Genomic DNA, 26,754 nt, shown 5'->3' on the forward strand with positions numbered 1-26,754 from the left:
TTGTAAAGGCTGATGGATAAAACCAACCTATATACTTTAAAAGTGTCTTGAGTTCAAAATGTTAGTCAAAAAATGTATTTCAATGAGGGAGAGATTATGCATTTATTTCCACAGGATATGAAAGGCTGTAGGTTCCTTCCAGATTAATAGAGATCAGATTTGACCCAGGAGGACCTCCTGAGTATCTTGGCTTGGCTACAGACATAGGGGAGGAAGTCAAAAAATATTACAGAACATGTGATATGTAAGCTGATCCCTTGACATGGGACCAACCCTGAGATGAGAAAAAAAAAAAAACAAAAAACAAAACATAATAAATCTTGTTGGCTACAGAGTCCTCATGACTTATTATGTAATGCCATCCTTTCATATGGCATAGATAGAGATTTATATTACAGTTTGATCATACAATCCAAATGGACTTACAAAGTTAACAGATGCCTTTCACCTGCTCAAATATATAACAAATAATTATCTTTGGCTGACTTTTATATAATGCAGAGTCTATACTTGTATTAATACAGATATGCATGTTACCTTTGAAAGTTTATTAGTTTTCAGAGCAAGGGGACCAGACAACAATAAATGAATGACCCAGGTGATTCAGCATCTGGGAGTGCTTCTGTTGTAGTTTCCTCAGATTTCTGTATCCAGAATGGCTTCAAGTCTGTTTGGCTGAGATGGCCCAGCCTCACAGACTACTGCAGTCAGGACTTGACCATAGTCCTGATTTTTCTCAGGGTCCTCCAAAGATTCCGGTGCACCCAGACAACAGGAAGCAATCTAGAAAAAAATAATGCCCACATTTCCAAAAGCTGTTTTTTTTTTTTTTTTTTTTAACCATTTAAGGAGGGTTGGTTACAAATTGTTACTGGTCATGTGCAAGGAAAATGCTAAACAAAGAAGTTAAATTCAAAGATCTCTTCCTAATGGAAAAAAGAGGGATATAACATAGAAATGATGAGATAAAAGAATAGATTATTGAACCTACTTTAATCCAAAAAGCAACTATTAATCTCAAAATGTTTTATATTGGTATGGATTTAGGTTTATTGATACAAATTTAAGGTTAGTTTTGTTATACTGTATTTTATATTTCTATTCTTGTTTGAGATATTGTGAATATGTAGCTCATTAAAAATATAATGTAAAATTAAGAAATACAGGTTAGTAGTCATCTATAATATGAAACTTGTGGTCATATTAGATATGTTTTCAAAGTTAAACTAATATATTTAGATAGATAGGTGATCTTCAAACACTTCAAAGACCTAAAGTATATGGCACTGAAAATGTTTTAATAACATGAGGCTTTTCTTGACAGTGAGACAATGTCTGCTCCTAGCAGCACCAATTTACTTCAGTGAAGATGACGGATATTGAAGAAATTCCATTTGGAGTTTGCTTTCTTTGTGGCAAAAGCTAGCTGTCCTTACCTCAATTGCTGACAGTATACTGTTCAAACAAGACCAGCAGGACACAAAAGAAAAGACTGCCAAGCTTTGCCAAGACAACACAGGATAGCCCTTCAAAATTCATGGTTTTTAAAAATATCTGTCAGGTATACTAGGCCTGTAGGAAAAAGATGGATGCCAATGATGCAAAGGAACTTGGGTGACTGTCCAGGCAGCCATATATTATATTGCCTTTAGGTAATATTACATCCTTCTGGGGTCTTTGACGAAGTTAAAGACTAGTTAAACTTATAGTTTTCCTTAGTTATGATAAGAAGAAAATTAGGTATAAAACTTTAGACTCATAAACATAAGAGGTATAATACAGTATTTTCTCTAAATTTGCCAAATACAAATGGACTGGATACTGTAACTGTAATTCTTACTTGATAACTGTTTTTGTTGTATATAATTTTACTGTGTTAAAGTTTCTAATTAGACAATAGGGGGAAATGCTGTGGAATAATACTTTTCTACACTGTGAAAATGCTTTGTTCTCATTGGTTTAATAAAGAGCCAACTGCCAATAGCTAGGCAGAAAGAGATTAAGCAGGAGAAGCAGACTGAGAGAATGCTCGGAAGAAGAAGTGTGCAGTCACTATTCAGAAGCAGAGGAAGCAGGAAATGAATATGCCATGCTGAGAAAAGGTACTGCCACATGGTAGAGCATTGGTAAAAAATATAGGTAAATTTAAGTTGTAAGAACTAGTTAGTAACAAGCCTAAGCTATTCACCAAATATCTATAATTAATAATCTCTGTGTGGTTATTGGGGAACCAGTGATCCTGAAGAAAAACTCTTCTAACAGCATCCAAATGTAGGTTTTAACTAAGTTGCTATTGTTCTATTTACCAATAAAGATTCAGGAGTCAGATATTAGGGTGAAAACCTGCTAGCCCATGGTGGCCAAGAAACCACCAGCTGACCTTCCTTTTTGACCAGCTACTCATCAAGAAAAGTGTCTTTCTAGCTGTCCCAAACCAAAAAAGATTGGAAATCTCAAAAGCCTCTTTCTACTCTGTGGTGGTATTGAGTTCCCCAAAATATTGTGAACCCTAATAAACTTATCTGGGGTCAAAGAACAGAACAGCCACTAGATACAGAGGCTAGAAAATGGAGGCACTCATGCCTTTAGTCCTAGCATTCCAGAGGCAGAAATACCTCTGGATCTCTGTGAGTTCAAGGCCACAGCCAGGCATGGTGACACACACCTTTAATCCCAGAAAGTGATGGCAGAAAGCAGAAAGGTATTTCAGGCTTGAGGACCAGGAACTAGAGCTGGTTAAGCATTCAGGCTTTAAGCAGCACAGTTCAGCTGCGATCCATTTGGATGAGGACTCAGAAGCTTCCAGTCTGAGGAAACAGGATCAGCTGAGGAATCAGCAAGGTGAGGAAGCTGTGGCTTGTTCTGTTTCTCTGCTCTTCCAGCATTCACCCCAATATCTGGCTTTCAGGTTTGTTTCTGTTAATAAGACCTTTTAAAATTTGTGCAACACTACTCCATCCTGTTCATCTCTCTATACATATTCCTGGCTTCTCTGGGTGCTCTATGGCTAATTCCTATCAACTGGTCAATGGCTCTGCCCCTTGATCCAAGGTTGATTTTAATTAGCACAGTCTCGGGATTTCACAGTGTGATCAAATATCCCTCAACACTGAGGACTTAAGGCATTGTCCATATTATGGTATTTTCCCCTTAACTATTAAAAAACAATAATAAGAAGGCTTTAGTAAGTTAAGATAATGCTTTTCAGGAAAAACATCCATTTTTAATTTCTTTGGAGGAATCACTCTTTAATAAAACGATCTCAAACCTAAGACAATCTGACAATTTTACCACCATGCTGTTGAGTCTTAAATCCCAGGAAAAATGACTGAGGTGCTAATGTAAGATATCAAAGCAGACCTGGCTGCCAGGTTCTCCCAGCATCCCTCAGTTTCTATCTGATACAAGGTCCTCCTGGCTGGCATACCCCACCCTCTACCTCAAACTCTCCAGCCCAGGGGCTAGATGCCTTTCCCCCAGAGGTTGTTCTTCTCACCCAGGCATTTTGTTTGCTCACCCTTTTGTACTTTTGCCCTTTGGGCTGCTGCACCTTGTTCTTGTCTCTCCCCTCCCCTTCTCCACACATGGCCCAGACCAGTCTGGTCATATTCACTCTGGATTCCCCCAAATGCCTCTAACTCTGGCTATGCTCTCCCTTTTATCTATATTAAACTTTCTTTTCTACCATATAGGAGCAGTCATGTCTTTTTCTTTTTATTTCTTTTTTCATTCATGTGTAATGCCTGTGAAAAGGGGGAGGGGCTTAAAGGAAAAACCCACAACTCCACATTTCAGTTGTATTTCTGTAGGCCTAAAATAACATCCTTGGTCTTTTGCATTCCTGGAAAAGTTGAAATTCCTAGTATTGTCCTAACAGGCTCAGATTGCTGACTGGGCTGACTCCAGACTTCTCAGATGGTTGCTTTGGTCAAAACATGCTTTGGTCTTCAGCTGCTACTGCCTCAGTATACACATGCAGACCAGTGATTTCTGCCTCTAGTTTTGGATGGTTCATTGTAATTCAGGGCCACTCTGAGTGTCTCTAGGATGCTTTAAAGCCATCATATGGTAAAGACAAACTAGGCTCATTCCTGATTATGATTAAACCTCTATTTCTCAAGGATTGAGCTATGCTCCAGACCTGTAACATTAACTGTAAATGGTTCTGTACTGCCTATTACAGAAAACGGAAGACATGCCTTTGTTTCAAAAGGTTGTTAATTAACCATCTTGCAACCCTACCTTTGTTTCAAAAGGTTATTTTGATCACCTACAACTACCTTGTTATGACTACCTGTAGTTATGACTACCTTGTTATGTCCCTCTTGCAACCATATATTTCTTATACTTTTGTTCTGTTCCTGTGACCCCACTAAATCCACCATTTGGAAACCCTCTAACCCTAGACTATAAAAATTTTGTCTTCCTCGAGCCCAATGCTGATCTCTCGAGACCTGCCTTAGTGGGAAGTAGCCTTGTACACCAATAAAAAAAGCTTGCTTTAATTAATTGCTGACCTCAATTAATTTGGCTATGATGATTTGGGTCAGTGGTCTTTCTCCTCCCATCTTTGGGATTAACAATAGCTCTTGTGATCACTCTACTCAAGAACTGTAAGGCTCTTCTTATGGGCTGGGCACCGAGTGTCCACATGTTCAGACTGACACTCACCTTGCCACTTCACAGAACTCTCTTCCAAGCTTCTGCAATGCAGCTCATTTTTCCTTCTTGCTGAGCTGAGAATCTTTTTTTTTTTTTTAATCTTTCAGATGAAGTCCTAAGAAATTCATTGCTCTGAATATCATTCTTTCCAATGACAATAACTAACATCTTTAAAACTGCTATATCCTCAGCTTTCACATCTACTCATTTATGACTTTTAATATTTTCCTTTGTGTAATGGTGATTTTGAGATTCTCTTTTATCTTGGCAATGGTAAGCCCACAAAGCGGGCTTCAATTTGTAGCTGTTAAGAGTTTTGATACTATTCTTCCCACTGCTATTTTCTCATTCCCACCCACACCCTCTATTATTGTCCCTTCTTGAAAGAATATTTTTTTCTGGGAGTCCTGTTGAGACAGAACGAGGGGAAGAAAACACTACTTGGAGAAGGTGTTTCATGATCTCTCATTTCTAGGTCTGGTTGGGTGAGTATGAAATTTCTTAGCATTAGGTGCATACTGAGGGAAAAGTCTTAAGATAAATGAATTTTACCACATTTCCCTCACCTTATAGACCTGGCATGTGGTGATACTAGAATAAAACTGGCAAAGTGATGTGTGGTTGGAGAGAGTAAAGGCTGGTACCAAATTATCCAGAGTTCTCTGGATTTATAGACACATAGGGACAGTATTTAGAAACCCCTGTGGTTGCATGAAAGAATCCTTATGGAGGCCAACAATGTTACCTGAAGAGTAAGAGACATAGTGCTATAATGCCTTTAGGTCTAACTAATGAGAAATTTCTTGAAAACATGATAAAGATGTCATTGGAAATGTCTTCTTGCTCAATACTATTATAAAAATGTATCTAAAACTCACTGTGTACTTAGCCACAACATATTGTCCCTATGTGTTGAAGGATAGCTAATGAAGCCTAACTTGAGTAAGAATGCAAGTCCTGGTGGTCCCTCTGACAGCACAGAAGTAAGAGAAGGCTAACCCCAAACGCCTGCATTTCCCAACCCTGATTCTAAATGGATAAGGTAAACTTATTGTCTCCTAAAGAATGCAGCCCTAGCTGAGCTAGGGAAAGGCTTCTGTGAACAAAGCACTTATACAGCCTGCTGACCAGAGTGCAGAGCCTCAGCACCTATACAAATACCCAAGTGGCAAGGCAGCTCTGCTTTAATCCCAACACTTGGCAGGTGAAGACAGGGGATCCCTGCCTGGGACAGGCTGCTTAACCAGACTAGCTAAAGTGGTGGATTTAGGGTTCATTGAGAGATCTTGCCTCAGGAAATAGCAAGTGGTTGAGGCAGTTACCCTAGGTCAATCTCTGCCAACATGAATACACACCTGCACACACATGGGGATATGCATATAAACATGCATGCACACTGTACAAACATACATGTGAAAAAATGTATCTTTGTTCTTTAGAAAAGGAAAAATAAAGCCGAGCAGTGGTGGCATATGCCTTTAATCCCAGCACTCAGGAGGCAGAGACAGGTGGATCTCTGTGAGTTCAAGGCCAGCCTGGTCTACTAAGTGAGTTCCAGGAAATTCGCAAAGCTACACAGAGAAATCCTGTCTCAAAAAACAAAACAAAACAAACAAAAAAAGGAAAATAGATGTTTAGAATATTACATTTATATTGATAAACATGTTAAGTACAAATAAGACTGTTGTGTTTGTGATTTATTTTTCTATCCTCCAGAGACTCCAAACATACCCCTACATAAGGATTTGGAATTAGTCCCGTTAGAAGTGAATATAACACATCTACCTTCCTAACATTGCTCACTGTCACTTTCTAATGTTCTATTAAATTGGTGTTTATTAGGGTTTCAGAAGAATAAACTTTGCCAAGTACATAAAGAAATTTCATAGTAACTGTATGATCTGCAAAGATACTCCCAAGCTGTGTAATACATCTTCATGACACAGAAAAAGCCATTGAGTATATACTCCTATTGCTTCGCTACAAGCTAGTCATTAGTTTAGTCTCATTCTATTGAATACTTTAAATGCCCTATCCTTCATCTCACACTATGGAAAATGAATCTTAATTTTAAGCCTTCTACTGAAGTTTGGTTAGGTTACCTGAGTGACTAGACTATGTTAATTTTACTTGTCTTGTTTCTAGTATGTAAAATCCCAAAGTCAAATTATCAATTGTATTATTAATATTCATTCTGGGTAGCTGACAGAAACAATTTCCTTTATGTTTACTTAACTGACTTCTCTAAAGTCTTAGTGTAAATATAACTATTTTTAGCATTGATATCTAAGTTTTACTTTTTCCTTATTATTTTGATTTGCAAGACAGAAATTCCTTTTATAGTGCAATGACGAAAACCAAGCTTTAATCTTTGGTTTTCAGAAGAATCTTATTTCTGCGTATGCCTGCATGCATATATGCATATCATATGCATACTTAGAGGACAGAAGAAGGCATCAGACCCTCTGGAATTGGACTTATGCATGGTTACAAGCTACCACGTTAGCGTTGGGAATCAAACCTGGATCATCTTGATGTTCTAACCCACCAAACCAGCTCTTCAGCCCCCGAAACTGAGGTTTGAGAACACATTCTTCCAACTCTCTTACTTGCCACTTATCATAGGTGGGGCTCAGTCCTAAATGTAAAATCATTTGTTTTAACACCTTACAAACATATCCAAGGTAACTTTATATGCCTTTTAAAAATAGTTGTGTGCATGCAAATGGTGTCATGTGTAGGGTTTTACTTTTGTGGTATTTTAACGGTATTCAAAAGTTGTTGATTTGTGATGGGTTTTGCCCAATTCTGTATTCATGACAATAAGCAGATGTTTATATAAGTTACAAGTTAAAGTCATTTGATTTAGCAGGCCATAGGACTCAAATGGAATTTGATGCAGAAATATGGTCAGGCATTAATCTTAACTAAAGCTGCCTCTTTTCATCTTGGCTTAACCTCTTTTCAAAGTTTCCCCTGAAGGCCAGCAGTTTGGTCAAACAGATAAATGGACTTTTATTGCAGTGGTTCTATATGACTGAATCTGTTACTAGATAATTTTATTAAGGAAACGAGTTGAACTTTGCAGAGAAATTATTTCAAAAAGTGAGACTCAATGTGATTCATTTTCAGGACACAGTTCACCATGAACAGATGTGAATTAGAATGAAACCGTTCTACTAAAGGATAATATTCATGACTGGGTGGGGTTAGGTAAGACAGCTAACACCTAAGCTGATAGAACACTCCTCCAGAGCTCTTTGACAATACTTTTCCGTGACTCATCGGGAAATTTCTAGGAACATCCAAAGGGAGTAAACACAGCACAGGAGAAATGATACGGACAAATTTACTTTTTGTAAAATCTAAACATTAGAAACAAACTGCAATGGATTTCAATTGATGTTATGACAAATTATAGATTTGGTAGTTTTAAATAATTATATACACATGTGTCAGAAATTTGTCATAGTTCTATGTCAAGCATTAATACATTTTTTCCTGGGGGTTAGGAGACCGCCTCTTCACCTTTCTCACTTCTAGAGGATGCCCAGTGTGCATGGGTCACAGCCTCTTTACTTGATAGTCTATAAGCCTCTCCCCTACTCACCAAGAAAAGTTCTCTAATTTTAAGGATTCCAGTTGGTATTGGTTCCACCAAGATACTCCACATACCCACTCATCTTATTTAACCAGCTCAGCAAGATCAGTTGTGTTATTGGTAGTGTGACACAGTTACTGGAAATTCACAGGTTTCCATAATTATAGCACAGGCACCTTTAGGAACAATTATTTTGTCTCCCACAAAACTGTAGGGAGACAATACAAAAGTGAGTTAAGAAAATGTGAGATTTGGCATGGTGGAACCATGTTAATGATAATATGATGGGCCGACTCATGATAACTAGGAAACATATTATAGCAACTATGTGGTAAGTACTGTAGTGAAAGCTTTACATTTGTGGACATTTATAACAGTATATGACATGCATACATTATTGATCTTTACTTTGTACAGTTAAGGGAACTAAGGCACCTTGGCCCAAAATTGGTTGGTAAATGTTAAGAGTTTGGCCAAGGAATTCAAACTGTTTGCTTTCGGAGTTCATAAGCTTAATAATAATGACCAACAAAAACCCATCAAGTTAAAATATATTCTGTTGACATAATCCTACTTTTGTAAAACAGTAATTTGTATAAAAATTATCTATGGCTGGAAAAACTGAGTGATTACTGTCACTTTATTTACTATCAACATTTTAATACACTATTTTCTTTAATAGCTATTATTACCCAGACAAGTAAAACATCGAAGTTTGGTTAAGATTCCCAACGAGTTAAATGCTGTTTTAGTCACTGTAAGGATAATTGCTGCTGCTCTGTTTTAAAAAATACAATAGAGAGTGTGCAAACTTGGAGTAAAGCTGTTGTGGAGGTGCACAAGCAGGCATGAATTTTTGCTGTGTAGCAGAGTGTGCAGCCAGCTCTGGCTGGTTTAGAGGCTGCGTACTTAGGACAGACCATGAGTTGTCCTGAAAGATAAATGAAGTGGGTGTGACTCAACCTTGAGAGGTTCTTTAAAGCAGGATGCCAAGGTGAGCCCTGATGGAGGTATGCGATGTGGAGCACATTTCCACACAGAAACAAGGTAATTAACAATAGTTATGTCACCAGACTAGTCAAGGGAAGCCCTTAGCACCTCATAGCTAAATAGTTTATGACCTTCTTTCTAAGTGAAAATGCAATCGACATTCCAATGCAGACATCTCTCCCCTCTACACACCTCTAAGGAACAGTCATGATTTTCTCAGCTGTGATTAATGTTTCTTCCACTGAGGTATTTAGTTCCAGGGACAGGAAGAAATGGAACAAGAAGGGCACAGCCACCTTAAGGAATGGAATTGCATCCCTAACTAGGGCACCTTTCCCAGGGTCAGACACCAGCTACACTGCATCTAAAGGACATGATGAGAATTTACTTCACGAGGAACTAAATACAAACATGTAAACACCCTTTAAATACTGCTGTCATGGTGTCTTGGTGAAACTGGAAGGTGACTGAGAATTACATTAAAATATCACTGGGGGCATGGTGCATCTTGGTTTGGAACACCAATTTTTATTTACCAAAGGTGGGCATTCAAACTTGACAGCTCCAGCACTGGGAACATGTGAACCTTTCATAGAGATAGTTGACCTGCCTTAACATTTTAGTTTCTTTCACTTGGGGATGGGCATTGTACCAGTTCCCAGGTTTCCTGTAATGAATGAGACAATGTGATGTAGATTCAGCAGGTAGATACTAGCTGCACACAATTCAGACTTACCATCAGTTATATTTTTTCGTTCACTCTTCTGCACATACTGTACTAATAAAAGATCAAGAATAAAAACCCTTGAAGATTTTTTTTTTTTAAAGGTTGGGTTTCCTTAGAGGCAGGTTCTCAATACACAGATTTCAGTGCAGTGGTTTATTTGAAAGTTGTCCCAGGGAATCCTGAGAAGCGAAGCAGAAAGATGAGATAAAATGAGATGGTTACCTCTGTAGAGACTCTCGGCTCAGTGACGGTGGGGATGCCAATGATCTGGACTGTCTGTTTTGGGGGATTTCCTGCATGTGTGCTCAGAAAGCTGATGTCATCATTCCCTACCTCTCCTCTACTGCTTGGTAAAGATGGATCTCAAGGAAGTAATTTCATTTCTTAGCCAAGCACCTCCTATGCTTAGGGAACAGTCCATTCTGCTTATACAAAGACGAATGTCGCGTATTGAAAGGTCATAGTTCGGTGACTATGAACGAGGGAGAGATAGATAGCATGTTTTCCTGCACAGGCTGAAGGATTTCTCTCACTGATTCGGACGGCAGGAAGACTATTACAAGGTTATGGATGAATCCATACAAATGCTTGTTACTCAGGTCAATTTAAAGAGCTGATAGAGCACGTGGCCACCCAGCAGCAGCTTTTTTTTTTAGCAGACAGCATTAGCTTAGTTTTCCCTTCCATGGACTTATTTAGTCCATCCATGCAAGATACCTGCAACATAGCAGCCACCTGGCAGCTAAGGTGGGGAAAAGCAGAGAGGCAGAAACTAAAAACAACAAAATGCTACTAGATCTCCCCAGCTTCAGTTTTACCCAAAGGTTGTGAAGTCTCCAAAACGTGAGCAACAGCACACACAGGGATACTGGAACTTTATTAACCATTGGAAGCACTTCTGAATACACCAGGAAAGCTTGTTTACAAATGGGTCGATTTAAAGAGATACTCATTACAATATAAAGTATGAACATTAATAATTTCATGAGATCAAACGCCTTTGGCTTTCTACGATGGGAAAAAAAAAAATCACTTTTGATTATCCGGTCTGACTTCTGGAGAATGCAGCCCCTACGCCCCATTCGATCTCGAGTTACTCTGAAATGTAATGTTTGTTCAAAGAAGCCATCATTGGATGTCCTCAGTATGATTAAAGTTACCCCTTACACAAATGTCCTTTTCCAAGTAAGGCAAGTCCCACTTGCCACAGGAAGCTTGTTGCTTAGCTTTCTTTCTTCTTTTTTTTCCCTTTTTTTTTTTCAGTTATAAATCTCTAAAAACAGGAAGTTAGATGGTATTTTTTTTAAGCTCCATTAACAGTTATCACTCACAGCAATCTATTCCAATGGCTTTATTCTGCCGTGGATCTCAACAGTATACCCTCACTCTAGCAAAATTAGGGATGTTTTCAGTAGCTGCTGGGGCGGCAACTCTAACTTCCTTTTCTGAATACCAGGGACCATCCCTTGCTCCAGCACGTTGCTTCCTTCAGCTTTTCACCCGCAGGTGGCAGCAGCGGGCTCCAGAGCGCGCGTGTCTGCAGGTAAATGCAGCCATCAGTTCTGGAGGGTCACCAACCTGGAAGGGCACACAACCAGCGGATGGTCTTTGAGGTCGGGTAGATAAGTGCTCCGATTTCGTCTGACCTCTCCATTGTTAAGAAGAAAGCAGTCCGAAGCAGCCACAGTAAACTCATGAATTTCCTCTGGTTCCCTAAATTTCCCAACTTCAAGCAGCAACTCAGTCTTTTCCCTGCAGCAGCTCCAGCTTTGAAACTCTCCAAGCTCCTGTCCTTGGCACCTGGGTGCTGGGAGCACGCAGCAATGGGCTGTCCTAGCTTTTTGGGTTCTCAGCTCCGCTCAGGTTTCCCAGAGGGGCAGAATGCCTTAGCTGCACTCCAGTTTTAGCCCACCACCCCTTTCCATAACCCTACTCCCGTAAGTGCGCACGCACACACACACACACGCAGACACACACAAGCAGATTGCACGCACCTAGTGCTTTTGGCTGGGCTGCCTGAGCAAGCCCGACACCAACCAAGCAAGCCCCGGCCATGCCACCGGGACTCCACCGGCCCGATGATGCTTCCCGGTACCCCCGTCACCACCGCCGCCGCAGCTCCTGCGCGCCACGCCGCGCCACCACGCCCGCAGCGGCCAGGGTTTGCAGCGCGCGGCTCCAACCTCCCAGAAGTTGTCGCCTGGGAGGGGACCCAGGGCTCCGGAGGAAGACCCCTACACAGCGGGGCGAGGGGGAGGGGCGCCACAGGGACTGTGCGCGGAGCCCTGCAACCCACCCCACGCGCGCAGCAGCCCGGGGTAGGGTGGAGGGGGGGGGGAGAGAGCGCAGAACCCCCGCCGCCCCCGCTCCCGCCCCGCCGCGCCCCGCCTCCGGGCCCGCCGCGCGGTGGAGCGCCGAGCAGCCGCCCGCCGAGCGCGCAGGGAAGCAGGCAGCGCCCCGCGCGCCTTTCGGCCGCCCCCGGAGTCCGCGCGCGCGCGGGGAGTGCGCAGGGCGAGCGGGGCGAGCGCGCGTCGGGCGGCGGCCGCAACTTGGCGGGCCAGATGCCCCAGGGCGCGGTGGCGCTGCCAGCCTGCCGCTGCCGCCCCTGCGGGCCCGGGGCGCGTCTCCTTGGGCGGCGCTGCCCGCGGCGCGGCGTGTGCACCGAGCGAGTGAAGGTATGTGTGGCGGGCGCGGCTGGAGCTGCCGCCGCCGCGCAGGCAGGTCCTAATGCCTGTCACTTCCCAGGACATTGGCAGCGGCAGCCCGGAGCCCCCGAGCCCTGGGCAGGTTTGCCTGTCCTTCCCGGCGATCTGATTGGATAAAGTGGGGGCTCGACGGTGGCCGACGTGGGACAGTCTGGCTGTGGCAGGGGTCTCGGAAACCATGGGTTATTGCAGTGGCAGGTGCACGCTTATCTTTATCTGTGGCATGCAACTGGTAAGTGACGCTTGGGTCCTCTTATTCTGTAATGTGCCTTTGAGAGAGTGGGCAGGGACTGTAGTAAGAGGTCTGCCATTGAGCAGGACAGAAGGAAAAAGAAAAGAGAAAAGGTGACAGATATTACCTGGGTTTAATTTGGTTTTAGGGGTGTAGGAGAAGTGAGCCTTTGTGCCCTTCCCCATTTCTGTCCCTCTAAAGACAGTTTTGCAGGTGCGGGTTAAACTTGTTATCTTTAATTTCTTTAAGGGAATCGAGATGTAGCTCTTCTTTTATGCTTGGTATTCCTGTTAGTGTATCAGGATGATTGTCATATGTATTTTACTATATATGTGTTAAGTGGAAATACAGATTCTCAGACTTTTCTATCATATACTTGTTTTGCAGTGTCTTTATTTATTGTGGTTTGATATTTTCTAGGAATATTTTGTCGTGTAATTCTCTTAAAAACTCCGTGTTTGGGTCAGATGGTATTCTTGCAGCATTCCGAGCTAGAAAGCCACACTGAGTTCTAAAAGTGTGTAGATTGAAGAGAAATACTTAAACTCTGCGATACCATTGCCACAGAGTGAACCAGTAACCTTTAAATCATAATTGCTACAATAATTCTAAGAGAAAAATAATATCTTGTCTTCCATTGTGTATGGTATTGCCACTGAAATAGATCCTATTGTCTGATCTCACAGGATGGAGAATTATATGTACTTTTTGAGGAATGTCCTGTAGCTGCTAAAAAGGCAAGAAGCCAATATGTCACTGAATTTCAGTTCCTAAGGGCAATGGAAGGAGGGGAGTGTAGAGGTGAAAAATTACAACACTGGCAAATGGTTAATTTGAGGTAGGAAGTACTTGCTACATCGGCACCAAGTAGCTTTACGTAGAATTAATCTAAATAGTTAGCCTCGCTTGTTTTAAGAAGGCTGGGGGATTATAGGATGGAAGGCAATTATTGAAAGCCTAGTCATTACAAAGTGCTTAAATGAATAAAAATTTGCTGTTGAAACTGACAGAATTCCTTAAGTTTTCTTTACTGTTTACCAGTTGTGAAGACCAGCAGCAAGTTTTTTTTTTTTTTTTTTAATTATTTTTAATTGTTTAGCTAAAGTAGAGTTTTTGAGGCATTTTAGCTCTGGGTTTTTTTTCTTTCCTCTCCAAGGAAAGTTCCCTGATGATGTATTCTTGAATCTGTGAATTGCATGCTATGGACTTGGTTTGTAAAGGAAAAGAAGACAGAACAATTGATACAATTTTAGGAGTTTTAGGTTTTCACAATGCTATATAAACCAGCTTCTGTTTCTCTGCCACAGATTAGTACAAGTTTTCCAGCACGCCACTTTTGACGTTAATGATAGGGTTAAACAGAGTTTACTTTGTAAAACTACCTATACAGCCCAGATGTTTCAAGTTGTATTACATTTTCCAAATGTTTTTTATTTTTGTATATTTTTCGGAATATTTTATATTTGCATATTCACAGTGTAAAAGCATAAAACTGAGAATAGGTTGGTGGGTAAAGCATGCTTATGATCTTTTAAGTTAAAAAAAGTAAGTTAATACTTACTCTTTTAACCTAATAGGGGTTTTGTTAATGTAGTAGGGCAGTTGTATGTATTAGATCAATGACACTTTGTGTGACTGCTGTGCATCCTTAAAATAATTGGAAAAATATAAATATGCCAGCGAGGAAGGTAAGTTTACCAGTGTGATACAGCTGTAGTTTTCTTTGTGTTTGTGCCTCTGTGTGTGTATGTGTGTGTGTGTGTGTGTGTGTGTGTGTGTGTGTGTGCATGTGCATCCATGCAGCTGTGTATTATGGAAGAGTTATAATACGTAATGGGAAAGACACCTTAATCATGGCTAAGTTCTCCAACCAAATAGAGTTGTCTGCGAAACAGGAATGCTCAGCCTATGCAAGTGCACATTTGAGTCCTGAGAAGTGTCTTATGCTTTATGAGAATCGTGGTCTTTTTTCATTCCCACTTCTTGTGTCAGCCAGTAGGCTAATATAATTAGCAGCCATGTTAATGCAGAGGCAGAACAAAAAACAAAGGACAAAGAAAATTAATTGTTTAGATAGGGTGAAATAATCACACCCTTTAGGACCTAGGAGATTCTTGTTAATTGCTGTGTTGTAGAGATATTTATGTACGTGTACCTAAAATATGCCTTTGCAAATAGTTGTGGAACACCTATGAGAAGAAGCTAGTGTTTTCCTCTGTGTTTATAGATATAAAATGTTTATGCATCTTTGGGCTATACCACAGATGAAGAGTAAGTTTTGACTTGTGTATCATTGACTGACAAGAAAGTTCAAGAAGTTTTGTTGACTTCCGAAATGTTCAGCTTGTGTTGGGACACTTGGACACTTTTTACTTTCATAACTGTACATTAGATTTGTTAAAACTGAAGGAAGCCAAAGATATCTAAGTTTAAAATCCTTCTTTTTTTGCATTAACTTCTAAAAATATCTACAAGCATTAATCCTGAATCTTATAAGTACGATACTGTGTTATAGTTGAAAGATTACATCAATTTACAGCTAATCTTAGGAAAGGATGTGGTATCTTTAGGTACTGTAGAAATAGAGACCTTACTTGTCTGGTTATTTTCAAAGCAGATTGTGATATTTTGAACATTTAACATGCAAAGAACAGGGTGAAAAGCTCCACAGGCATGTTCTGGCCAGGAGTCTATATCCATATATATATAGTGAATTATTATATAGATTATGTGAAATATTTTTATCTCAATGTTTGACAGAGCGTAAGCATAAATAAACATATACTATTGGAATATCTAGAAATAAGATTGTAAGATAAAGTACAATTCTGTACTATGATAATCCAATATAAAACTTGCATTCTATGAGAAAGTGTCTGCTTGTATCCTAAATCAAAATCTTTGAGCTGTGTGGTTAAACTGGCTTCAGATATAAGGCTGATTCTTGCAAGAAGGGATGTGATTTCTGGAGAGAGATTTGCTTCATTGGCAGAATCCAGAATTTAAGCTCATAATCGCGAGAATGTAATTTCCCTTTTATCATTGTTGCCTTCACTGCTCAGAAACCAAAGATTTCAGATAATAACAGAAATCATCACTGAATTTCCAGTGATGGGTTTAGTAGTACAGACCAAGCCCAATTTAACTTCTTATTTACCGTCTTCAGACAGCAAGTGAAAGGGCCTGTCTTTCCCCCACCCAGTTTTACTTTGGGTCAAAGACTATTTCATATAAATGTTGAAAAAGAAGTATTCTAATATTTTCCAGTGACAAAAAAAAACTCGATTATAACACAGAAGAATATAACTTATTTTAGATGGAAAACAACTTTGTTCGCAAGTAAGGGAGATTCAGATCTCATACATTTTCATACGTCACAGGCCTGTGTGGCATGAAGTGTGTGTCTCATAAACTACTGAAAGAAAGTCTAGATGCACTCTCAGCTGATTACCACATGAAAGTGATGGTCATGCCCATGTGACCTATGAAATATTACTAATTGGAGCAGGTGTCTATTGGTGAAATTATTAAGGCCACTCCACGTAGTTAAAAGGGAGGTTTATTTTGTGGGCTAACTTACAAATGAAGGGGTAGGTAGGTTATAGAGTCTGACAAAGGTATGGCGCAGTCCGGCAGTGTTCTCTGGAGAACTCTGCTCCGTCTACCTCCAGTGTCCAGGGTCCAGGCACCAAGGGAGCCCTCGCATCTGGATCCTGGATCTTCAGCGACCTCTCTCAGCCCTGCCTTGTAGGCATGACTGTAACCAAAGCCTCAATAGTGGTTGAAACTTCCAGGCCAAGGCTGGAATGGCTACCCACTACAGGTGTCACTAACAGTCAGGTTAGCAGCAGTGCATGCAGCTGGCTGAAGCAAAACGTTTGAAAGTTAAGAATGATAGTTGCTTTCTACTGCACAGCTACTACACATTTTAAGAGGTGCACATTTGTTTCCAAAAGGGCCACAGATGTAGACATAAATAGAACAATTTTTCTTTTCATTATAGATTACTATATCTGCTCTGATTTTTATGCATTGTTCACCATTGTTTGGTGAATATTTATTTGATCACTTTGGAGAAAGTCAAAGCATGGACATGAAGTAACTAGGGAAGTGTAGGTGGAGTGTTATGGTGTTCTTGGGGTACTGCATTTGACATGTTGTTCACAGATCTAACTCATGAAGAAGAGTGAGAATTCCCATATGGCACTTTAGAAAGTTGTGAAATTGAAACATTCTAAGGGGTTTCTAACTTGTAAAAATAGCTTTTTCTTGTTTGTAATGTTTTCTACACATGTACAAAACCATTTTTTGGTATTTCTTAAACCACTCATTACTTGTAATTAAGCATAACTATTCTTTATCTAATGTTTACCAAGAAAGGGATAGAAAGTTCTCTTGGTATCTAGCCTGGTGTCTTTAAAAAGAAAGCAAGTGGCAAATTGGTATGATGTTCTATACCTCATTTTAGTAACTCAACTTGTAGAACTTCTTCCACCCTTCTCCATACAAAGGCTTGGATAGGAAGTACCCTCTGTACAAAAGGTTCCTAGGGTGGAGCCAGGATGTAGGCGCTGACTCAGAAAAGTCAATGGCCATTGACCCCTCTTTCCTCCAATGGTGCTTCTTTACTTTGGGATCAAAGTTTCTACTTACCTAATCAAGAGTTTCAGAATAGAAGTCAGGAGTGCCTTGAAATAGCAAGCTTGCTTTTGGGGGGACACTGTTTCATTGTTGGATACATGTATGGTGTATGTCCTCGAAATTAGAAGTGCAGATATGGAAACAAATTTTCACACCTTTGTGTTTATAACAGAAATAAAAATATAATTTTACCACCAATTGTGTTAAATATTTTTTTATATATTTCTAGTGCCTAAGATTTTTAGGGAATAGATTTTGCTTACACTGATAGATTTTCAAATTGTACAATGTCATCTGCCCATAGGTAAATTTTAAACTACCACTGTACCTTACAGGCATCAGAATCAAACCGACATATGAGAAACATACCCTCATCCCAATATCCTTCAGTTTTTACTACCTCCCTATGGAAACTTGATAGCAGTCTGCAGCAGAGTAAAATACCGCGATTTGTCACCTAGCAGTGGGAACAGATTCTGAGAAAAAACATCATTAGTTTGTTTCATTGTGTGAACTTTATAGAATTTATTTACACAAACGTACATGGATCACTTGCTACACGGCAGGTGGTGGAATATGGCCATGGTCTTACATATGCCTGCAGCCAACTGAAACATTTCAGAGTGTGTGGCCATACATAGACAACGTTGGGGCTGATATATTGCATGCAGGGTTCCTTTTTTTAACCTGACTTTCATAATAGTGATAGATTGGAATAGTATTTATACCTAAGGTCCCTAATAAATAAGAGGGTAAAATTGTAGTGTGTTTTCTTACCATCACCAAGAAATTGGAAGATGTTTAAAATTGTGAAACCACAACATGAAATGACATTATTTTCCATTAGCTGGCTCGGGTGGGAAGTGAAATCACCAGCCAGCTTTCCTCTTTAGTGTTCTTTGTATTATTTCTAAATAAACACAGCATGTCTATTATTTAGGAGCACCAAATTCTAAGTATTCTGTAAGCTGTGCATGTTTTGTATGGCTTGTGAACCTGAAATAGCCTCTACTTCTTGTAATTTTTTACTTTTTCAACTACTTATAGGTCATGTGCTAACTTTGGTGTCTATAAAAAACTTCTTTGAAAGTTACAAAGAAGTTCATTTTATGCGTGTTTTCAGACAAGTTAGTTCTTAAATCATGTGTTTTTGTAATACAAGTGTCCTTTAAAATCTAGCTTTGATAAATATTTAAACAGCAATGAAAACTTACAAGTTTATTAGGAGCTGGCTGGAAACTAAATGCTATTCTTTTATTACACTAAAATTTCCTGCCGTAATCCTAGGAAGGAGGAGGCAAATATTAAGACCATTGTTTTACAGAAATAAAGAGTGTTTTAAAGGTACCTGAGAGTGTGTGGGAAGATCTTGGATTCAAACCCAGATATATAGGACTTTGAACTTGTGCCTTTGTTCCACACTGCCTCCCTTCCATGTAAGAAAACAGTATCAATGCTTTTACCATGACATTCTTTCTCCCATAATAATCCCCACAGTATTGCTTAGGCTTAGAAAGGCCCCTGATGGCAGGGCCCTGCCCAAACTTACTATCCAAGAAATCTGAGAGTTAAACTGATGTGACCTGTGGGTGTATACACCATAGAATAAGCTTAAGAGAAACTTGCCAGTGTTGAGTAAGTATCCTGCCCTGTCCTTAGTGAAGTCCAAGTTCACCCAAACCCCATGAAGCATTCTTGTGGTGTCCTGGAGAAGTAATTCCCGCCTGAGTTTCTGTAAATCACTCCAGTTGGCAAAGAAGTTATTGCTTCTGTCCTTTATGGTTAAGTTTTGTCAGGTAGCCACTGAACGTAGTTTCGGAACATGGGTGTGTACACTCACAACTGATCCCACAGTAGGAAGAGATGCACTCATTTTTTTCTTAAATCTGTTATTTTTTAAAAATCAGTCCTTGACAGAGAGGTAATGCAGGACATTGTTAATTGGCTGTGGATGGTAGGGCAATCTGCAGACCTTGGATTCATCTAGACTACTACTGAATGGAAATAGATACTAGCTGCTGTATTGAGAAGGACAGAGTAAGTAGGTTATTTATAATATGTATTAGTATGGTAGAGAACACTTCTTGAACTTAAATTTTCCTTGATGTCTCTATAAGACCTTGTAATATGGATGTACTGACGTCTTCCACTGTTTCTGACTTCTTAGGCCTGGGGAGACCCCATGTACTCTTAATTTCTAAGGACTTTGTTTATATTTATGGTCTTTAAGCTGGCTTTAAGAACTGTGGGCCACTTAGAGGTGTTCTTGAGCATGTACATATGTTCTTGAAATTTCCCAACTCAACTAGAGAATGAGGTCATTTCTTCCCTTGGCTTGTGACTGGTATGAAAGAAATCTTTTCTTCTGGACAAACTATGCCTGCCTCTCACTTCTAGCCCAGTCCTATTCAGTGGTTTAAATAAGAGACATGGAAGGTCTTTTCACGGTTTTCGTGTCTTTGCAATCAATAGGGACGCAGATGAATCTGAAAGCAGCCTTCAGCTTTGCAATGCTGGAATGGAATTGGATTATTTACTGGTAAAGCCCCCTGTCCAAATAACTCCGTCTTGTGCTAAGCACAGCCTTGAAAGAGAAGGGAGAGAATGTGCTGAGGCCGCACAAGATTAAGTTAGAAGCCAGATTGTTCTCTGCCCAGTCTCGTGTTGTTCTTGCCATTTATAGTTTGGGTTCTGTTTCCTCATTTGAAAAATGGGGCAACTAATTCCTGACCCATATATCTTGAAGGATACTTAGGAGAATCCAGGGGAAGAAGTAAGCTTAAAATATCATTGTAATTATTAATGGTTTAATCTTTCACAACGTCACATCTAGGGATCCTAGGAATACTTTTAAGTGTGTTTACATATCATTGCAATTTGCATCGAGGGAACTGTGGCCCTAGTAGCAAAAAGTAGTATTGTTTTAAATGAGCTTTTAATTTATCCACCCATAAATTTGGGCAGCTATATGAAGCACTGTAACATCAGCTGCTAGTAGTTTGAAATAGATTAAAAAATATGTAACGCGTATGATCCGTATATATTAATATTTTATCAATTATTTGAGAATTTCATACATATTATCTTGATCATATTCACCTCCCCTGCTGTCTGTAACTCATCCATATGCCCCCCACTTGCCCACTGCCTCCTGACTTTGAGTCCCCCTTTTTATTTTAAAAACCAAGATCAGTTTGTGATGCCAATATGCTTATGGGTAGGGCCATTCACTCTATATAGTCTGGTGAAAACCTACCAGGGGCCACACCCATTAAAAAAAAAAAAAAACTTCCTCCCCCAGAAACTGTGGACAGTTAGTGGATTTGCATATTGTTCAGTATTCATTGAGAATTAGATTTGGATTTCACAAAGCACCCAGCATTTCAGCTCAGTGTTTCTAAAACTGTTATGAACACTTGAAACATATTCTACTGACCCAAAGCTCTTTTGCTTTTCTGTCTTGCTCCCCAAGAATCACAGTATATATTATCATAGTTAGAGTTCCATAAACCTTGCTTAAAGAAACTCTGCTTGATTCTGCTTAATGCACCTGATATTCACAAAGTGCTTGCAATGATGTAAGAAAGGATTTTGTTATCATCGCTACTACTTCCATTCTATGGAACTAGTATTTTTTTTTCCCTTGGGAGAGGGTTTCTCTATGTAGCTTTGCACCTTTCCTGAAACTCGTTCTGAAGACCAGGCTGGCCTTGAACTCACAGAGATCCGCCTGGCTCTGCCTCCCGAGTGCTGGGATTAAAAGCGTGTGCCACCACCCCCTGGCTGGAGCTAGTATTCTTAACAATATTTTTCAGCAAAATATTATTCTAGGGTAATGGTGTGTCTAATAGTTAATATTAAATTAATTGTCTAAATAGAATTTAAAATTCAGTATGAAACAACTGTGCATATTTCTAACAAATAATAATACATAAAGTAAATACCTTATTATCACATATTACCAAATATCACATACTTAAAGAATTAGAACATTACTTTTTAAAAGATATTTGGCTATTGCTTATTAAGTTTACTTGGTCTTCTGGAAATTAAGCTTCAACTACTAACTTGGCCGTTTAGCTTGAAATTTAGTCAAGTTTGGTTGCTGATGTTGCCAAGAGTATGGCATGGCACTGGAGTGGAAGGATGTCTTGAGGTTTAAAGGCCAGTGGAAAGGCTGTCTGCAGATGCACTTCCTTTCAGAGTGGTAGTTGAGGATCTGCATCTATATCTGAAGTCTGCAACTGAGCTACTCCTCACGCATTGCTTCCTCCATGCTTGCCTTTGCAGGGCAGGTGATGAAGATTCCTCCTACTGACCTCTGTTTTCTAATCAATGCATGCATGCCCAAACAGTGACACATTTAAAAGCCCTGACAATGCTTTATTCTTTGAGAACAAATGGGGCTTGGTTTGGAGTGCAAGTGTCAATTCATTACCCCCCTTCTGTTCACAGAAGTCTTTGTGCACATCTATATTATGCTACCTACACAATAGAACAAAGAGATATGTTGAAGCCTTTTGCTGTGTGCCAAATGATGTAGGGGGTCAGTGTTAACTCTGAATTGTTCAATGGTGTGGACTTTATATGATCCCAATCTCAGAGCTTTCCAGGAAGAAGAGATATGCCAGGTTGATCTCATTGAGTATTATTTTTAGATACCACTGGGAGACAAAGGTGGGAAAAATTTCCATTGGGTGCCACAGGAAGAGAGATTTGTTTGCTGGTGATGTTCTGCTGTCTGTGTTTTGGGCTCCTGTAGAGGGACTGCCCTGAGTACCTCTTTAGTTACAGCACCTGCAGCAGTTGGGGGCAGGTTGCTTGTGACTTTTCACCTTGGACTTGCTGGATTAAGGTGATGATCTGTTTAAAGTGTTTGAAAAAAATGTATCAGATTATCCCTATCAAGTAGGAATCATGAATGTCTACAAATGAATGGTGTACTGAAAATGTTCTGAATAAACTCTCTTCCCTTTTGATCACTGGGGTTAGACCTAACTGAAAGCAATGTCAAGCCATATTTCTGTCATAAATCTAATATCTAATGACTATAGTAACTTAAAATTAGTTTACATTGCAAACTGATCCATTCTTATTAATTTACTGAGCCAGTCTACTTACTTACTCTGTTGGTAACTAAAACCAGTTGACTGACCTCTGTTCATCCTGTGCTTTAAAGTCCTATTTAAATTCACTCTACATAAGATCAGTATTGCTGAGATGCAGCTGTCTATAACCCTGAGCCATCCTGTCAATCTTTTGTTTCTTGGTCGTGTTTTAAATAGTTAATTTATAATAGCTCAATGTCATAGTAGCTGGTGTTATATAATTCAGTGGATACCACACTATTTAGCTGGCTTATTAGATCACTACTTGAGAGGCTGTATGAGATCAGAACAAAAATAACAAAGCAGATTCTGCCTTTATGTTTCGTCTCTATAGGAATAGTTTTAACTGTATTTATCGTGGACTTTTTGGCAAATCTGCAAAAGCTACTACTTACTCATCACCAGAGAAGTACTCTCAGTGATTGTGGGCCCCACAGCATCTGGTCCCCATTTGTAAATCCATCAAATGTGGGTGAAAATCATAAGTCATAAAATTACTTTTCTGAGGTTTTCTATTTTATGGGAAGCATTTGGCTATCATGGCTTTTAATTATAATTGATAAATTATATGCACATTTGGCATTTATTACATATTGTAAAGACATATATACATGTAGTTGTGTGTAGTGTGTGTGTGAGTATGTGTGTGTATGTATGTGTGTGTGTGTGTGTGTGTGTTGTATAACTCAAGCTATGATAAAATCCTGAAGGTTTCTGTGTCAGAAACAAACTAAACCTGTAACAAAGAGACTCGATATATGCAAATATTTGCAATATAGAGCAGAATGGTAAAATCTCTAAGAATACAATTCTAAGGAAATTATTTATGTGGAGGATTAGTTATAACCTCATAAGTTGATCATCCATTATATAAAAGACTGGTTCATGGCAGACCAGATTGCTGTAGAAATTGGAGAAAAGAACAAACCAAGTGAAGGGGCTAGGAATACTATAAGGCTGAGGATGAAATGGTGTCAGCAAATAAAGCAGACTGGTTCCAGGAGGAACGGGAGAAATAGAGGGTTCAAAGGTAAGAGCCTGGTTCATAGATGGACTCAAACCTCTGTGGAAGAAATCTCAACATTGTAGGATACAAGATATGTCTCTCTAGAGCTTAGCCATTGAGGTTCATGACATAGTGGTCAACAGTAGGAAATTAGAAATTCCTGAGGTTTCAAAGCCTACTGAGAATGTGAGGCCAAAATGACAAGAGCGCAGGGTTTCTTTAGAGGCCTTTGTGAAATTAGATGGTATGCATTTGCAGACAAACCCGTCTCTTTTCTATCAGTATTCAACTTTCTAAGAGTTGGAATGGAAAAGTAGCAAAGGAAGTGTCTTTGTGGATTGAAGAAAATGATCACCTGTGAATGAGTGTTTTTGTGATGTCTGCAGGCATAAGTAAGTATGATTTCAGAATGGGAAGGAATATCTGATAACTGGAATGGTAGTGATGACAGCTGAAAGTAAGGAAGCAGGCCAGAGTGAGCCAAGCAGAGGCAGGAGCTGAGAGTGATGTGGCAGAATCCCAAATCACAGAGAAGAGTACTTCCTGTATGGTTTACATCACATCCTGCGATTCATCCTGGTGTGTAGTGTTTGTAGGCACTGAGGCCCAGGTGTTATGAGGATCGTCACTGTGCATTGTGACTTCCAAAGAATGACCGAAAATGAGAGACTGGAGAAGAGCAGGGGAGAGAGCAAGGTTGTTCTATGGCTTCAACACAATGTTGAGAATTTGGGGAAAGGTTTTTTAAAGCAGGTGAGTAGATAATAGATAAAGATGGTTAGGAAACCATGTCCAGAAGGAGCTGAATGGCAGGGGTGGAGGGGGGGGGGCAATGCTTTGGGAAGAATGGACATTCTTCTGTGTAGATGGATGGAATAGGGAAGGATAAAGGTGGGCTTCAGGAAGAAGTTTTATTTCTTCATTTTGACAGTATCAGTAGTAAGAACTGGACAGTCTGGTACATTATAATATTTTACTGTATCCCTCTCCTTTGTATAATAGGTGAAAATGATATATACTCAAAACAACAAAAATATATACAAACTACCAAATCTCAACCCCATGAGATAAGCTGAGATAAAGCAATGAACAACTAGAAATTGTGGGGACTTTTCTTCACAACAGATTCTGAGTTGTAAGAGCTCAACTGAAGGGATTGGCTGGTGTAGAGCATAAATGTGGTAGATCTGTACGAGTCACATGTGTACCATGCTCTGAATCAGTTTGCCCAGAGCCTTTGACATAGTAACATAATTGTTTTTGTTTTGTTTTGTTTCAACAGAATGTATGATTTTATTTGTCATCACTCTGAAGAAGGCAGTAAGCTTTATAATTTTATTTGTTCTGGTTTAAAACAGAGTAGAATTACACATGAGAGTATAAAGTTTCCACAAAATCCACAGATGTTGCAGGTTCACTTCAAAATACATACTGGACCCAAGCTGGCATCCTGCCCAGATATCCCATCTCTGTTGTCTTTTGGCATGGGAATAAAGAGTGACCAATGCTTATGACCATTGCCAGAGTGGGAAACTTCAGGGGATATCAAGAGGAAAAGCCTGTGTTTTTGGAACATTGGGTTTTTGCACTGTGGAAAACAGCAAAGTCATCCAAGGCCACCCTGTCTGTTACTACCAGAACTTGCTGGCAGCAACCTCCCAGCCATCAGGTGGAATGAGAATAGAATTCTGTGGGAATGGAATATCCAAGGAAACAGCCTAGACATCCATGGAGGCATTTAGAAAACTGAATAATCCCAGTGTGTTTCCAAACCAGCAGTACATGAAGAGAACAAGAAAGTGAATGAGCAGTCGGGGGGGGGGGGGGGGACTGGGTGGGTAAAAGAGAGATTGGAAAATAGGTTGAGACATCCATTAGGGAAGGGGTGCTGACTAAGGACTTGTGGAAATATCGATTATGAGCCAAAGTTGAGTCTTGGTTTATTTGAAAGCTACTTTTTTATGACCAATTATATGCTCTACCAAGCCTTTAGCATTCTTGGCTGTTTTGTTCAGTTTAGTTTGAGCCAGGTGGACTTTATCTGAGGCCCAGGCAATGTCACCTTTATTTTAATGCCAGTAATGAATACTGATAGATAATGGACAGTTTTAGTTTATTTTGTTTCTGAGAGCATGCTAAGATGTTAATAAAATGTTTTCTTTTCCTTTATGAGAGTTCTTAATTGAAAAATATTTTAAAGAAAGAATTAACATTAATTACATTTATATAATAGTTTTCACTAAGGGAAATATTTATTTCCTGAATATGAAGTTTTAGGGCAAATTATGAATTTTTAATCTTATAAAAGACTTTGTCATGAATTAGGAACAGTATGATTTTCAATGAGAAAGACTCATTTTTCCAAACTCTTAGAAACTTTTACTTGCACTTATAAACACACACACACACACACACACACACACACACACACACAGGCACATGTTCACACATATGTTGTAGGAAGAAAGGTTCTCTGGTCCCGCCAGGCCCTTGCAGTCCTGTGGCCCACTTATAAAATAATCACTCAGAAGCTTATATTGATTATAACTGCTCAGCCATTAGCTCAGGCTTATTACTGACTAGCTCTTACACTTAAATTAACCCATAATTCTTATCCATGCTTAGCCATATGGCTTGGTACCTTTTCTCAGTTCTGCCTTGACATCTTGCTTCCTCTGTGTCTGGTTGGCTTCTCCTCCTCAGCCCTTTCTCTTCCCAGAATTCTCATCTGCTTGCCCCTCCTATACTTCCTGCCTCACTATTGGATCATCAGCATTTTATTTATCAACTTACCAGAGCAACATATATTCACAGCATACCGGAAGACATCCCACAGCCCACATACCTACTCATTCATGATCACACACTCACACGTACACTTACGTATGCCCACTTCTGCCCTTTAGCAACTTATGTCTGAAAACTTCTGAAGTAATTACTATTCATTACATGATCCCTGAATCCAGGAATATTCCAAGGAGCATTTTACTATTTAATATCCCGACTCACTGGAAAGCCTAAGTATTGTCAGAGAAGTGCAGTAAACAGCAGAAATTGATCTTTTAAATGTTCCTGTCTGCTA

The 26,754-nt window shown here is 39.7% G+C and overlaps 1 protein-coding gene and 1 long non-coding RNA gene across 3 annotated transcripts in view; one reads left to right on the forward strand and one right to left on the reverse strand.

Annotated features, from left to right (window-relative positions):
* Positions 1 to 10,838: 10,838 nt before the first annotated feature.
* On the reverse strand, positions 10,839 to 12,333 carry LOC118570488. The gene is made up of 2 exons (XR_004943199.1): positions 11,975 to 12,333; positions 10,839 to 11,558 (listed from the first exon to the last, which is right to left on the reverse strand). It is a non-coding gene; the product is annotated as an uncharacterized LOC118570488 (long non-coding RNA).
* A 515-nt stretch (positions 12,334 to 12,848) lies between these two features.
* Nkain2 (sodium/potassium transporting ATPase interacting 2) overlaps positions 12,849 to 26,754 on the forward strand; it is a 1,137,884-nt gene continuing 1,123,978 nt past the window's right edge. For both annotated transcript variants that reach the window (XM_036168793.1, XM_036168794.1), the window contains exon 1: positions 12,849 to 12,917. In XM_036168793.1, coding sequence (XP_036024686.1) covers positions 12,864 to 12,917 — 54 coding nt within the window. In that variant the 5' untranslated portion in view covers positions 12,849 to 12,863. The remainder of the gene's footprint in view (positions 12,918 to 26,754) is intronic.

Source organism: Onychomys torridus, chromosome 19 (assembly GCF_903995425.1).
Source record: "Onychomys torridus chromosome 19, mOncTor1.1, whole genome shotgun sequence".
Lineage (NCBI taxonomy): Eukaryota > Metazoa > Chordata > Mammalia > Rodentia > Cricetidae > Onychomys > Onychomys torridus.